The sequence below is a fragment of the Dipodomys spectabilis genome, unplaced genomic scaffold (assembly GCF_019054845.1).
Source record: "Dipodomys spectabilis isolate Male_0828 unplaced genomic scaffold, ASM1905484v1 ptg000054l, whole genome shotgun sequence".
NCBI lineage: Eukaryota > Metazoa > Chordata > Mammalia > Rodentia > Heteromyidae > Dipodomys > Dipodomys spectabilis.
The window spans coordinates 26,094,674-26,109,991 of NW_024870731.1; the positions used below are offsets into that span (position 1 = coordinate 26,094,674).

Consider the following 15,318-nt stretch of genomic DNA (forward strand, 5'->3'; position numbering starts at 1 on the left):
AATCTCGAGCCTCTGAACTCAGCCTCCTGAATAGCTAGGTGTGAGCCACCAGCACCTGGCTTATACTTGTATTATCTATAACAGGGAGTGCAGATACCTTGAAGGATCAGCCATGTTCTATAAACTTCATTAAATGCTTTGAAAATTAAATAACTATAGATTAACCTTAAAATTAAATCTGTATATCTTTGTCATCTTTATATCTCTACTATCTACAAGAAAACCTTCCTGGCACATAGTAACCACTGATAAACTGAGCTGGGAGTGTTAATATTGCTTAAATTCTTTTAAAAATGTTTAAACAGCCAAGTCTAAACAAACGAACCTAAAGTGTATTTTGCTGATTAGATTTACAAACATAAGAGAGATAATTTCTCAATTATCTGCATCTGACTTGATTCTTGACAGTGAATTCTCTATTGCTCAGAAATTGGCAGTTGTCCAATTTCAAGCAAAAAACTATCATCAAACTATCGTTATAAGAGTTCTTCTATATACACTTCTCTTGGGGAGGAACCAGTGGGCGGTAGGGGACACAAAAAAACAAAAGAGAAGTCGTCCAAGCCACATGTGTGTCATGGAATTTCTTACTAATGTCTGAAAGTAGGTCAAAGTTGGTCACTAGCAAGACAAATGGGATACAGAGATTTTTCCCATCAAAGTGACACCGTCCTGGGTGGATTCCGTGCTAAGCTGGAACATGTTAAGTGAAGGTCTGTAAACCCATGCTTTTATCTCATCCTGCCACGGAGGTGTGGAGGCACACTCTCACTTCCTACGTGAAGTGTGGCAAAAACATAGAGCAATTCAACAGAGGCATCTGGAATGCCCATCGGCACTTTGGCTCTTGGCTAGCCTTTCATTGCCTCCATTGCCATTTCCTTGTGGAAAGGTTATTTTCCATCCGGGATGAGAGGGGCAGGCATCCTGCCTCCATAAGAAAACAGCAACTTGGGCTGCAAAAGCCATTTCCCTGGTTTTCCCACAATCCCCAGAACCTGAGCAGAGATCCTTGAAGAGTGTGCTGGAAGGTCACGAAACTGCCTTCGAATACTTCTTAAAATGCTATCCTAGATTTTATAGTCTCTTTTTCTGGACAGTGGTCTCCACTTCAGGGTTTTAAGGCTATTCGTTTCATTTCATGGGAAATAAAATACGGAATGTTTAATAACTATAGTCTAGACAAACATATCCCAGTGCGTTAATAAGTGGAACATTTTCACATTGGAAGGAAATCTCCATAGAACGAGATTTGTGACTATCGCTCATCTTCATGACCAGATGAAGAATGGAAACAGCTTCCTGGTAGGGGTTAAGTTCATGGGCTCTAGAGGGAGATGACCTACGCTGCGCTAGCTAGATAGGAGACCTTAAGCAAGTTGAGAAACTTTTCTCAGCTTTCGTTTTCCTCATTCTTCATGGTGGTGTTTGAGAAATGAATAGAGCTTCTTTCATTATAGGGTAATATAAGTTCATATGTAAGATCATAAGATAATATAAAATCTATCTTACTAACATGGGGCTATTAATTGAAGAATATGTAGCTGCTAAAAACAACAATTAGAATGTGACTATTACAACTTTCAGAGTGATAGGAAATATGACAACTGAATAAAAGGTGAATCTGAAATTGCAACCTTTCTCAATTTATTGTAACTGGATCTCAAGGCATCTTATAAATTCAGGTGTTCCCCCCCCCCAAAACTTTAGTGATTAATTCAGTTCAGCAGGTTTTTTTTTCCTTTGTGTCAGCCATGCAACTTGAACTCAAGGCCAGGGAGCTGTCCTTGTGCTGTTTTTGCTCAAGGCAGGCATTCTACCACTTGAGCCACAGTTTCATTTGTGGATTTTTGCTGGGAAGTTGGAAGTAAGAGTCTCATAGACTTTCCTACCTGGATTAGCTTCAAACTGTGATCCTCGTATCTCAGCAGAGTAGCTAGGCTTATAGGCGTGAGCCATTGATACCTCATATATATAATATATATATAATATATGTATACATATATTATTTTTCTGAAAGCAACCTTTTTTTCTGAAAGTTTTCTATTCTAAATCAATTAGCTGACACACATGGTCTTATATAGATATTAACTAAAACAAGAATATTGCCCATTTTCTTGATCCATTCATCTACTGAGGGGCATCTGGGTTGGTTCCATATCTTAGCTATGGTAAATTATGTTGCAATAAACATAGTTGTGTTGGTAGCTTTAGTATGGTCTTGTTTGTAATCATTCAGTAAATGCCTAAAAGTGGGATTGCTGGGTCACAGGGGAGCTCTATATGGAGTCTTTTGAGGAAACTCTATACTACTTTCCAAAGTTGTTGGAAATGTGGTATATATACACAATGGAATTCTAGGCCTCCTTCAGAAAGAATGACATCGCCCCATTTGTTAGGAAATGGAAAGACTTGGAAAAAAATTATATTAAGTGAAGTAAGCCAGGCCCAAAGAAACATAGGTCCCATGGTTTCCCTTATTTGCAATAACTAGTATATGTCTGGGACAAGTAGAAAAGATCAGATAAGATGATGTTAAGCAAAATGAACCCAAGATAGGGACACAGTGGTTTTTATTTCCTTGCTATTGTTTCTAACGTATTTATAAGGTACCATGTGATTTTTTTTGTTGTTGTTGCTTTGTATGTCCCTCCCCCACGGTATAACCCTCGTTTTCACTGTATTTGATGTTGGTATAATTTGGGGAGGTAAAGGGAAAAAAAATTGTTTAAATAGGGATACAGATTGACCCACTGCAACAATGAGATGTACAAGACACTATGTCAAAAAAAGAGCTTTACAATTTAGGCAGGGGTGGGGGGTAAGGGGTGGAGGGGTGAAGGTGGTGTAGCTGAGGAGATGGGAGAGAAGGGATGGCTGGGGAAAAACAAAGGAGGAGGCAACAATGCTGAATAGGAAATATACTCATTACCTTGCTCATGTGATTGTAACCTCTGTACAGTATTTTTACAATAAAAACGTATTAAAAAAAAAAGAAATGTACTCATTACCTACTCATGTAACTGTAACCCCTTTGTACAGTATTTTTACAATAAAAAACTTAATTTTTAAAAAAGAAAAAAAAGAATATTGCCCAGTGTATGTTTATCTGTTACTGTGGTCTAGTCGCTGTTGTTTTTTACAATGACTTTGTCCATGCTTTTTGGCAAGTTAAAAAGCAAGCAGGTCAGTAACAAATAGAGAAATAGAGTGGTAGAGTGGAATGATCAAGGCTTTGGAAGGGAGAAATGTAACTGCCTAATTCCCCTGGCAGACATCATTAATTGATTGCAGTACTTCTTTTTCTCTCAAAACTTCAACAGCGGCTTACAAACATCTATATGCCAGCACTACTGGCAGCCAAGACTCCTAGACAGAATTTGGCATGGTGATTTGGAAACTTCAAAATGCTGAAGTATTTATCTACTTGGCTACTTATGAATGGAAAGACTTAGCACATTCACATACCATTCTAGGCTAATAATCTCTCACCTAAAAAAAAAGGAGATAAAGCAGCCACTCACCTTACCCAGCATGTAAATTACCCATGCAACCCTCAGGCTATTCAACACTTGAACAGGACACAATCGATCTTAAGGGCAAATGGGAAGGCTTTAGAATTTCCCACCTGCTCTATTATTTCCTGCTTCAGATTTCATAATTTTCTTAAATACAGAATTGTGTGAATATCTAGCTCTCTACATGTTGTTTCCCTAATTCCTTTTCTCTTAATTTAGTGCAACTTTTGTGTTCTAAGAGTTTTCCTTGTGGTACACCAGGAAATAGATGGAGAACTTTTTGGTTCGATAGATGGATAAGGATTCTTCTTGTACTGCTGGCTTTCAAACAAAACTTTGCATAAGATATGACTCCATTGTACAGCCAATACCTACTTAGTGACTTTTAAGGATCATATGATAATGTTTTCTGGCAAGTGCCAGACTCTATTAAACTATTTTTAACTCTTAAGAGAATCAAAAATATGGAGGTACAGTCTTTGGTTAATGGGTTCCAGAGGGATAGCGAATTGGCTGAAAGTTGTTTCATGGAAATGCAAGAGGGGTAACAAAAGTTCAGCTGTCTTCTTTCTATCTGCCTATGCACAGCCTCTCAGCTCAGAGGTAAAGACAGGGGGGAAACTTAGGCCCCACCTTAAGTCGCAGTCTGTGGCACAGGCTTCCGTGACAGGTCCTGGCTGGGGCAGCCGATCACATCTTTGATCAGAAACAGTTAGCTGATCAGATTCCCTGGTACAAACAGGTCTTCGTCTCCGCTCCCCTAAGCAGAGTGGAAAGAAAATTAGGAAAGAAAACCAGCCGTTATTCAGTGAAAGATTTTGCAAACATTTTCTGTTTAGAAAGGCTAGACTGTAAATGTGTTCCATTTTGTGGGCCACAGGATCTCTGCTGTTGTACTTCTTTTACAGGACAGAAACAGATGCTCATTGACAATACATAAACAAATTGGTGTGGCTGTGTTCCAATAAAACCTTGTGGATTAAAAGAAGGTGGTAGGCTGGACTTAGCCCTATGGCTGTAATTTGATGACCCTAATTTAATAAAAGGAAACAAAATAAATAACATATAATATGACTATTAAAACCACATCTCTGGAAAGTTAACTTGGCACAGTTTATTTGGCTTGGCTTCACACATAGTGTGCAAACTTCTTAGTAGGAAGAAACCTAACATAACCCAAGTCTCCTCAATAGTTTCACTTCTCAGCCCCAAACTGCCAGATAGATCAAGAGAAAGATTTGAGGACACATGTAAGTAGAAAAGTTTTCAGACTGCATATATGCAGCTGTGTGTGTGGGGGGGGGGGGGTGGAGTGGGAGGGTATATTTTGGCAGTACTGGGGTTTGACTCAGGGCTTTGCACTTGCTAGGCAAATTGCTCTACCACTTCAGATGTACCCCTAATACTTTTCTGCTTTTCTTATTTCTCATAGAGAGTCTTACTTTTGGCCCATGCTGGCCTCAAATCACAATCCCCCTGAACTTAACCTCCCAAGTAGCTAGGATTACAGGCATGAATCACTGTGCCTGGCTGTGCAGGGTTTTTTTTTCTTTTTCTTGACTTAAAATCTCTTCAAATTCAACTAAACTGAAACTCCAAGCAGATACCTTGGCAGGGTTTGCTACACGCTTGCCAGGGTCCGTGACTGTTCCAGTAAAACTGTTGAGGCTTGTCATCAATTGGAATATTGAATGAATAACGCACATCAGGGTTGAATAACTTTCCCACCGACAAAACCTGCAGATGTGGGCAAAATGGAGAGAGATAGTTGAGGATCTGTGGAAGTAAAGAAAGACAAGACCTCATGAGCTTGTTGTGGCTGAGTGTTTACCTGAAGCAGAAGTTCTTGTTCAATACGGTCTGTGGAATTGATTCTCTCCACAACATTGTCAGAGCCACTGTATTCAATCACAGCATTTCCAACACGGATTTCCCTTTTGGACATCGTGACCACAAAATCACCATTGAGTAAGAATTCACCTTTACTGCTTGATAAAGCTGTAGATGAGAAAAGAAAATTTGCTGACTTCCTGTGACTAGCTGTGTGAAACAGGAAGTCATGATTTGATAGGCAGAGAGGCAGAAGACAGGACACTTCTGTGCCAGACAGGTCTGAGTTCACATTCATTTGACTCATCCCACAGTTGCTGTGTGGCCTTGGACAATCGTTTTCCCTCTTTGTCTCTAGTTCTTGCCCTCTAACATGAAGATAAAAACACCTATCCCTTTATGATACCTGACAATGAGATGAAGATACAGATCCCAGTCTGTCTGGGGGTTTAGAACAACCTATAGTTACAAGATTACAAATGGAGGCAAAATATTATGATTTGAAAATACTATGACTTAAAACATTATGATGTGCTGACTAGTTGGATACTTACACTAACTGACTTTCCTACATATATACATATATATGCATATCTGACATACATTATAATTAGCTGAGCTTACTAAGACTTCATTAAGTCTTCTTTGTTTGGCAAATGTTACAATCTTAAAAATACATGGTCAATATGATGCTCATATGTCAGCTTTCCTGGGAAGCCTTCAGTGGAGACATTCTAAAATGGCCTCACCAGGAATGCTGGTATGCTGTATTTACTACTACCACTCAGGTCTTAAACAGCAACGGGAAGGTTTTTGGGAGAATGAATTGACTCTAAATCGTGCAAAAGATGAAAGAGTCAATGAAGCTGAAATGAGATATTGGAAAACTGCTTGAGTCAAGTGGCAGATTCCTGTCCAAATGAGAGTTCGATCAGATTGATCAACAGAGTTCGATCCATTATGCAATCTACAATAGCAAAATTCGCAGAATCAGTGGCCAGTAATGGCTGCCCAGGGCCGAGATGAGGAAGGAAGGGATGGGGTAAGAGAGAACAATGTTTCAATCCTGCAAAATGATTGACGTTCTAGATACCTAATTACAGCATAGGGATTACTTGCTAAGGGGATAGACCTTAAAAAGTGTTCTTACCTCATACTCTCTCTCTCTCTCTCTCTCTCTCTCTCTCTCCTCTCTCTCTCTCTCTCTCACACACACACACACACACACACACACACACACACACAGTTGGCCTGTCAGATCATAATCCCTGCACATACCCTCATATGCCCTGGGTCCTTATCACACCTCTGGAGGGGGCTGGGTCTGTCACAGGTGCTGAACTTCACACCAACACAAAAAGGTGTGACTTAGAGATGATTGGTTTCCCAAAGCCTGGTGGCTTCTAAGCATGAAAATCTGTCTCCAGAGCTTGTGAACAACGAACGTTTTCTAAGAAGAGTCAGCAAATGCTTGTTGAAGAAATGGATTACTTTGTGCATTTTTCCCTTTGTATACAAACAGAAGCCAAGTGTGTTTAGGTTGCAGATTTTAAAAAAGAAATGGAAATAGTGGGTTTTGTGAGACTGCATGAGCCTATTTGTGTTTTGAGAAAAGAAAGATTTAAAGTTCACTTCTCTTAACCCCAGAATGATGACAGTCCTACGAAGGTACTCGGATATTAAAAGAATGAGTGATGCACGTGATGATGGTCCTGCCCAGGAGGACAGTGCACCTACAGCCAGATGACTATTTCCCAGCCAGGGTAAACCTCCAACAAGCTTGTCTGGCCTGCAGCTCCTGCAGCGCGAGCCCCAGCAGCCATGCAAGATGCAGGCCTCACAACGGGTCACTGACTGGGGACAAGGTTGTTTCTGTGGCACCTCGGGCATCCAAAGGCTACTTCCTAAAGCAGGTCACTTATGTGGTGAGGGCATGATGGGCCATCAACAAAATCACCCGATCCTTTCAAGTGAAGCCTCGTCCTGGCTATCCAGCAGATGCCCAACTAAAACAACATGTCATATGCCAGTTGTAGACATTCAACAGTAATCTGATTCCCTTCACAAAGAGCTGTGGTCTCATCTAGGTTAATTCTGGGGGTCTTTTCGCTTGTCTCCAGGCCTCTCTCATGTTTGTGCTGACTTGCTAGCATTTCACCCTGTGCTGTTTGTTACTTATCCCAGTTAATGGGGACTAAAGAATGGGATATGGGCTCAAATCAGCCTTCTCTTAATGATGAGCTCTGATACATGGCTTTTCCCAGTTCTCTGTAAAGTCAGAGATGAAGGAGAATTCCTGCTTTATCTAGCACTGAATCGATTCCTGGCTTCCCTCTGCCACAATTAATCAAGGGCTAAGTGTCCTGGAGAAAAATAAGCATCACAGAAATGGCTCCAATTTTCTCCTAAAGAGACAGGAACATGGCAATGGCAGTATACACCAAGCCTGTGTGAAAGGACGAGCTGTGACAGGGAGACTTTTCTGCTTCGGTACCTTGTGAAACAAATCATTTCCTGCAAATAAGAGTCTCCTGCTCGACCTCCCGCTAATGCGATTAGGGGAGGTAATTTCCTGGGTTGCTTTCCCTCCCATTGCACCCATCAGATCTGGGTTACTACAAAGGCCCTCTCTCTTGGAAACTGCTCTCTCATCAAAACACACAAGGAGAGTATGACTTGACTGACCTTTATACAACCATCAAGGATAAGGATGAAGGTTGCTTAGCAACCGAACCACAGTGACTGAACTCACAAAACTAAGTGTGGGCTGTAAGGCCTCCTCAGTACTCTATTGTCCCCTGCTATAAGCCAAGAGTAAACACACACTCTAGACTTAATGACATTGAATTCTTCCTAACTTGTTAAATGACTGTGAGGTTCAAAAGCTGAGGTGTCAGCTGGCACACTCAATGGACCGTGACTTGCAATCAACACTTGCATTCTTTTATTTATTTATGTACTAGGGCTTGAACTCAGTGCTTCACCATCTCTCTTTGCTTATACACTGAAAAACTAGTGCTTTACCACATGAACCACATCTCCACTTCCAGCCTTTTGCTTGTAAATTGGAGTGAAGAGTCTCACAGTTTTGTCTGCCCAGGCTGGTTTCAAATCTAATCCCTGAGTAGCTAGGATTACAAACATGAGCCCCAACACTCAGCAATGCTTGCATTCTTTTTATTTGCTTCCAGAGAAACTTTCTAAGGCACGTGACTTTCCCACAATATTCCCTTTAAGAGCCAGGACTTGCTCCGACTGTCTATCCCTGAGCCAAATCTGTAATTTTGTTGTCATTCTTTACCAAGCAATTAAGAAATGTCCAATGAAGAATAGGTGAATTTAGGTAGTTTGCATGTGCTGATGAAGTTCAACTAAATTAAGGCCACTACTTGGACAGAGATTATCTTCCCAAGAAGGAAGAGAAGAGAATCCTTCTCCCTTTTAAAGAGCAGAAATGAACAATTCAGTGTGACTTCCAGCTTTCCAGAAGTTAATTAATAGACAAGGCAGTGACTATAGCTACTTGATTTAATTAGCAAGTAGTTATAGTGAGGACACGTAGACTAAGTGCTCATATTAATAACCAAAAGCCTGGAGAGAAACACTTGATCCATTTTGCACAGTTAGGGAAATAGCAGTGTGGATTCCTCCCAAATAATCTGAAAAGAGTCCTTGAGAATCCTGTGAACTCTCTGACTTCAATTCCTTCTTGTGGGCATATTGCTAGAGATTGAACCCAGGGCCCTGCACATCCCAAACACATGACTTACTACCAAGCACCAGCCCCAGCCCTGTTACTTTTCTTATAAAGTTGCCTTTTCATTGAACATTTGGGGCGCCAAAAAGATGATGCCATTTCCTTCTTTTTAGCTAATTAAAGTAGGACTCTGTGGCCTTAGAATGAAGAAATGAATCTTGATCTTCAAGGTATTTCCACTTTGCATGAAGTACACAGTGGACACTCAGTAAGTCCTAGACTGGGCAGGCTTGTAGTAGCAGTCCAATATGCAAAGGCATGGCCCCTATGTTAAGTAAGTACCGGGGATCAATCAGCTAGATAAGTAAATAACACATCTCCCCATGCTAGCCGACAACAGCTCCAGCCTTTCCATTGCTCAGTTCACAACCTGGGAGTTTGGACTCCTTTCAACTCCAGGACAAACGTCATCCACCTCTCTTCCTCACACACCATGTCTAATTCATCAACAATTCATGATGGTTCCAACATCAAAAGGTTCCAGAATCTGATCATCTTAACACCAACTACCTTTTATGTTCCCATTCACTGAACAAAACCATCAGCATCTCTCTCTCTATATATATTGTTTTTGTTGTTGTTTTCCCCAGTAGTAGGGTTTGAACTTGGAGCCTGACATTTGGTAGGCAGACACACCAATACTTGAGCCACAACTCAGCCCATTTTGCTTTGGTTATGTTTCAGGGTTTCAAGTAGAGTCTTGAGCTTGCTTGCTTGCTTGCTTGCTTCCTTCTTCTTTGTTTTGGTGGTACTGAGATTTGAACTTGGGGTCTTATGCTTACCAGGCAGCCATTCTATACCTGAGTTTCTGTTCCAGCCCTTAGTTTGTTCAAATAATCTCTTGACCAGTGTTGCTGGTCTACATTAACCATGCCCCACTTATCTGTGCCTGATATATTGGCCAGAAACATAAATATGGTTATTATCATGATATCCTTTGGATAAAAACTGCCAATAGCTTCCTCTATCTCTCAGAATTAAGGCCAGAGGCTTTAGAATGGTTACATGGCCCTATCTGTTTTGTCCTCCTGTCTAACCCCACCTACTACTATTCCCCACCCATCCCACCATAGCCACACTGGCTTCCCTCTGTTCTTCCCACAATCCAAACATGATTTGTACAAGCCTTCCTTCTGCCTAGAATGCTTTCCCCCAAGACAGCCCGTTTTCTCTCTCTGCTTCCACCATGCCCGCCTCAGTTCTCCTACTGCTGTTCTGATTTCTCATACCTCTTCTACCTTCTAACAGTAGAGAGTTGTCTACAAAGCTATTATTTATTGTTTATTTTCCCCCCATAACAAAGTGAACCCCAAGAAGAAAGAGTTTTTTCCCCATTAAATTTAGGTTCATTTTTCAAAAGTTATTCTGCCTCAAGTAATGCTATCACGTATTAAATAAGTGAATACATGGATGGATGGTGATCCACAGTAGAAAATGCTCTAATACCAGTCGTGCATAAAGAAGTATGATTAGCAGGCTTGGCTATAGGATCACTGTTTATCACTGTACGAGTTCATGTAGACATTTCAAAATACAGACATAGGTTCTCATTTGATTCAAAAATACTCATTAACTAGCTCAGCATGTCCAAATGCTTGGATTAAAACTCTACAGAAGCCGTATTCTAATGGATATAGAGTTCCTGCCTGGATATTATTGTAAAACAGAAAGTACATTAATTTCTTAATAAATAAAAGAAAAATTGCCCAGCAAGACTGCCCTGATTTCTTCTGGATCCAAGTAAGCCATGGCCAGACCATGATGTACCTAGCTGTTCAAAGTCAACAGCTGAATCTTTTTCAATCATTCCATTATTGCCTACGCCCTTCTTTTAAAGAGTGGGAGGGTAAATTCAATAATCACTGGAGGCAATTTAGAGATGAATAAACTGAAGTGGGACTGAGCTGGGAAAACTGCTGAAAATCTTGGGTGAGTTATGGTTCCATGTAAGGAATAGATACAAACTTATTATGTTGTTAAATATAAGGAACAGACATGAATTAATCCCAGAGAGAAGAATGAAGAATCTGTAAGGTTTTTTAATTGGCTTTTCTAGCAATGACCTGAGGGGGAAAAATGTGTGCCATTATAGAACTTTAGGACTGACCAGGCATGATAAAATACTGAATGGGCTTACCAGGGATTTGCTACCAGTTAGAGCTGATAACATAAAATTTAAATCAACTAGTGCTGCTAATAACATTTGCAAATCACCCACAGGACAGGTTCTTTAGAGAGATTCAATGAGAGTCATAATTTCCTGCTAAATTTAGAGGGTAAGTACTTTCAATTTGACTTGGAGCCATTCTATTTTGCAAAAATCAAGAGAGAGAGAGAGAGAACATCCCCTGCTATAAGACAACTACTTAACCCTATGGCCTATATTCTGGGGATGTCTCAATGAGAGCAAAACAAAATAATGAATTGCAAGATCCATTTCTTTCATGAAAAGAAATTCACCATGTTCAAGAGGGAGGAAGGGAGGGAAGAAGAGAGGGGAGGAGGGAGGGAGGGAGGGAAGGAAGGAAGGGAGAGAGGAAGGAAGGAAGAAAGGAAGGAAGGAAGGAAGGAAGGAAGGAAGGAAGGAAGGAAGGAGCAGGCATCCATGACTCCAGGAGGAAAGCAGAATTCTTACAAATGGCTGGGGCATGATACTTCACCTAAATAGTTGTCATCCTCAGATTTCCCTGAGAAACTGTGCTGTCGCACATCGATACTCGTAGCACCAGCAGGGATTCGAACCACAGTGTTGTAACCTGGAAAGAATTCAGCAGAAATTGAGTTCCATTTCACGGGTCACTTTCTCCAAGAACAGAATAAAAAGGGGCAAAAGGACATACGATTCTATTAGGGGTCTTATGGATAATATCCCGCAACAGGACTGATTTTACGCTTGACATTAATACTTTTACGTATTACATGGAGTGAACCATTTTGAAACTTTTCTCTTCTCATGGTTCTTAGGAGCAGATTCTTACCATAATGCACTGAATTAAATATTCCTGCCACTGTTTTGCACGAAGAATTATCGCCACCACAAACCCCGCACTTATCTCTCCGGGCTTTTGAGTTTAAAACATGATCACATCCAGCTTGCTTTTAAAAAAAGAAAACATTTGAAATACATGGTAAGCATCAAATAGATGAAAAAATGGCAAATAATGCGTTTCTTTTCATGACGTGTATCTGAAATGACAAGGACGCGGTACCCCTTTCAAGATGACAAAGGTTGAAAACTCATACTGTCTACAGCCTGCCATTTATAATGCAGTCCTTGAATCTGTCACGATCATGACATTGTTACATATGGAGACTCCCCAGACCCACCCAGCTCTGTTGAATCCAGGTTGGCATTTGCAACAAGTTCCCCCAAGTGATGCCTGTACAGATTAAAGTTTGAGATATGCTGGTCCAGAAAGAAGCAGAGTCAATGAGAAAAAAAAAATGAGGAGGCAGGAGGTGGTGGGAAGAGCTATAGCTAATGATGACTTCGTGCCCATCTTAAGGGAAAAACCACTGAACACTTCAGGCTAAGAATGACATTTACAGCCAGGAGCTGAGCGCTGACATTTTCCAGTTTTCCAAGTGAGGGTAGAAAATTTGATTTGATGTGAAATCCACTGCATTAACATATTAGTTCTGCATACAGGGCAAAACACAAAGTCTGGAGCTTTCCCTACACATGAGTTTAGTAGAAGAGAGCTCTCAGAGAAGCTGGGGAAAACCCCATTTCCAGTGTCTTTTGTTCCACTATGACTCATCTTTCAAAAGAAACTCAAGGTGTTTCCATGGAGTGGGCCCAGAAGGGAATCTACATCACAGAGCCCGCTGGGGGAGATGCTCTTACACTCAAACCTGACAGGTGAGGAATTCCAATTGGCCTTTGGACCACAAGCAAGGTACATATACATTAACTCAGCATCCGGCTGGGTTAGCAAGGATTTCTGACAGTTGGTTTCAGACCCTCAAGAAATCACCGCTCTGATACCAAGCTGAACCAGCTCTTTCTCTGTTTAACCTTCCAAGAACAACACCCAAGCACTAAGAGGAATGATGAGTGGTGTCATCTCTTTCTCCTGACATCTTTCTGGAACATAGCTCTTCATTCTAGAAAAATGTGCTGTCAGGAAGCAGTTGGGATTAACCGCCCATGCTCAGGTTATAGTATAAATTGAACTGGTGTGAATTGTCAAGGGGAAGTTTTGTGTAGCATTCCACAGAGGTCCAGGGAAAACCCTGGGCAGTGGTTTTCAGGTTTTGGCATAAGGATGCATCAGAATCAATGGTCTAACGCTAATGGTTCAGAGAATACACTTTTGCCTAGGAGATAGCACACAGAGAACAGCAGCTGTTATTCTGTCAAGGAAATCACAAACCTCAGCTTGACAGCAGGAAGTAAACACCATGTGGGACTTACCCGGCAAAGGCCTTGCACACAGATATCATTTGTGTCCTGCCCACAGGGAGTCCCATCAACCACTCTGTCTCGGAGCTGATAGTAGGCTGTGTTCCCTGCCACTCTGCAGAACAACTTGCACCGATCCTTCATCAAAACTAGAGAGGAGAAACATGACACCCGTGTGACTTCTTTGTCTGGAGCCAGAGCAGGTCTGCCAACTGCAGGCACTGGCCCAGAACCACTTACTTCCACTGTACTTAGGGACCCAGCGCACGTTCGGGAGCAGACCATTGATGTTAAAATGCTTGCCGTCGAAGTGAGCACACTGCTCATCTCGGAAATCCCTCTTCTGCTTCGGACAGGGCTCCGTATTGCAGGACTTAAACTTCATTCTCCGCCCCACACAGTACTTGCCACCATTTTTTGGCCTGAGACAATGTAAAACACACACGTACACACACACTGTATTATAAGGGTCACTCACTCCCTCAAGACTTCCTATTTTCTAGGGAAGCAAATTTAAGATGGCCAGGGAAAGAAGGGAGGGCCAGGGCTCTGTTTCCAAGGGCATTCTCTCTTCAACAATACAAAGAATAAACATGGGGCAAGTCACTTAACCTTTGCAAGCAGTAACACCTCTATCTGTGATATGAATGCTAAAACCTTGTAAGGCTGTCTGGAGGACCACATGCCAGGGTATGTCACTTCATGTAGGAAACACAAAGCCTGAATCTCTGAGACTACACTTCTTGTCTTTTTTCTCTTAGACATTTCCAATCCTTCCATTTTTTTGGTCTAGATTGTATTATTATTAGTAATAGTCGTAGTAGAAGTAGTAGTAGTAGTAATACTAAAACTGGAACTCAGGGCCTGGGCCCAGTCCTTTAGCTTTTTCACTCAAGGCTAGCACTCTACCTCTTGAGCCATAATTCTACTTCTACTTCCAGTTTTTTTGGTGGTTGATTGGGGATCAGAGCCTCACAGACTTTGTGCCTAGGCTAGATTCACACCATGATCCTTAGATCACAGTGTCCTGAGCAGCTAGGATTATAGGCCTGAGCCACATGCCCAACAAACAAAAACATGGTTAAGAACAGGTCCCCTTTCCCCAGTGATTCTAGTAAGCTACCAGGCCCTTTGAGCTCTATTCTTGGACATGGGTGGGAGGAGCTTTGTCACAGAATCTGATAAATATCTGCTGGGTAGTTGGCCAGCTCCCCAGCTACCGCATGCACCTTGATTTACACTCTGGGGAGACGGGGGGGGGGGGGGGGGGGGTGGCGGGGGAGGGGGAGGAACGCCCGTCCACCCCCCCACTCATCAGCCCTCCCCATCCTTTCTCCTGACAGCCATTGTTTTGTTGTGTTGTGTTCTACAAATAACATAGGATAAAGGGCACATCTCCATAGTTTGAGTCACTCACTAAGAAGAGGAGAGAGCACACTGGTTCCCTTACTTCGTATGACACCTTATGGAGTGTACCTTCTGAGGCATGACAGTGAGAATTTATTCCCGGCATGCAACATGTAGGTTCCAGATGTGACCCGGAGAACAAATTATACAACTTACCCACCAGCAGTCAGCAGCTATCCCAATTCACCATTGATTCACAGTGGAATCTGATTTTGCCCACCGGTTAGTTTGAGCACCAACTCTTAATTTGGCAAGGGATTCACAAATGCTCCTGCAGGGCATTCAGGTCTCAGGAAGAACCGCCCAAGGAAGCTTGTCCTGACACTGCTATAAATGGGCTCCTTAATCCAAGATGTGCCGAGGGAGGTGAAGAACATGGATTTTGCAGGAAGAAAACGGTG

General features: G+C 41.7%; 1 protein-coding gene across 1 annotated transcript in view; it reads right to left on the bottom strand.

Annotated features, from left to right (window-relative positions):
- Nucleotides 1–15,318, bottom strand: part of Adamts9 (ADAM metallopeptidase with thrombospondin type 1 motif 9) — a 148,271-nt gene that overhangs the window by 79,622 nt on the left and 53,331 nt on the right. The window contains exons 13-19 of the mRNA XM_042680270.1: nt 13,751–13,932; nt 13,523–13,659; nt 12,084–12,201; nt 11,766–11,861; nt 5,350–5,516; nt 5,126–5,255; nt 4,152–4,278 (exon numbers count right to left, since the gene is read on the bottom strand). Of these exons, the coding sequence (XP_042536204.1) occupies nt 4,152–4,278; nt 5,126–5,255; nt 5,350–5,516; nt 11,766–11,861; nt 12,084–12,201; nt 13,523–13,659; nt 13,751–13,932 (957 nt within the window). The remainder of the gene's footprint in view (nt 1–4,151; nt 4,279–5,125; nt 5,256–5,349; nt 5,517–11,765; nt 11,862–12,083; nt 12,202–13,522; nt 13,660–13,750; nt 13,933–15,318) is intronic.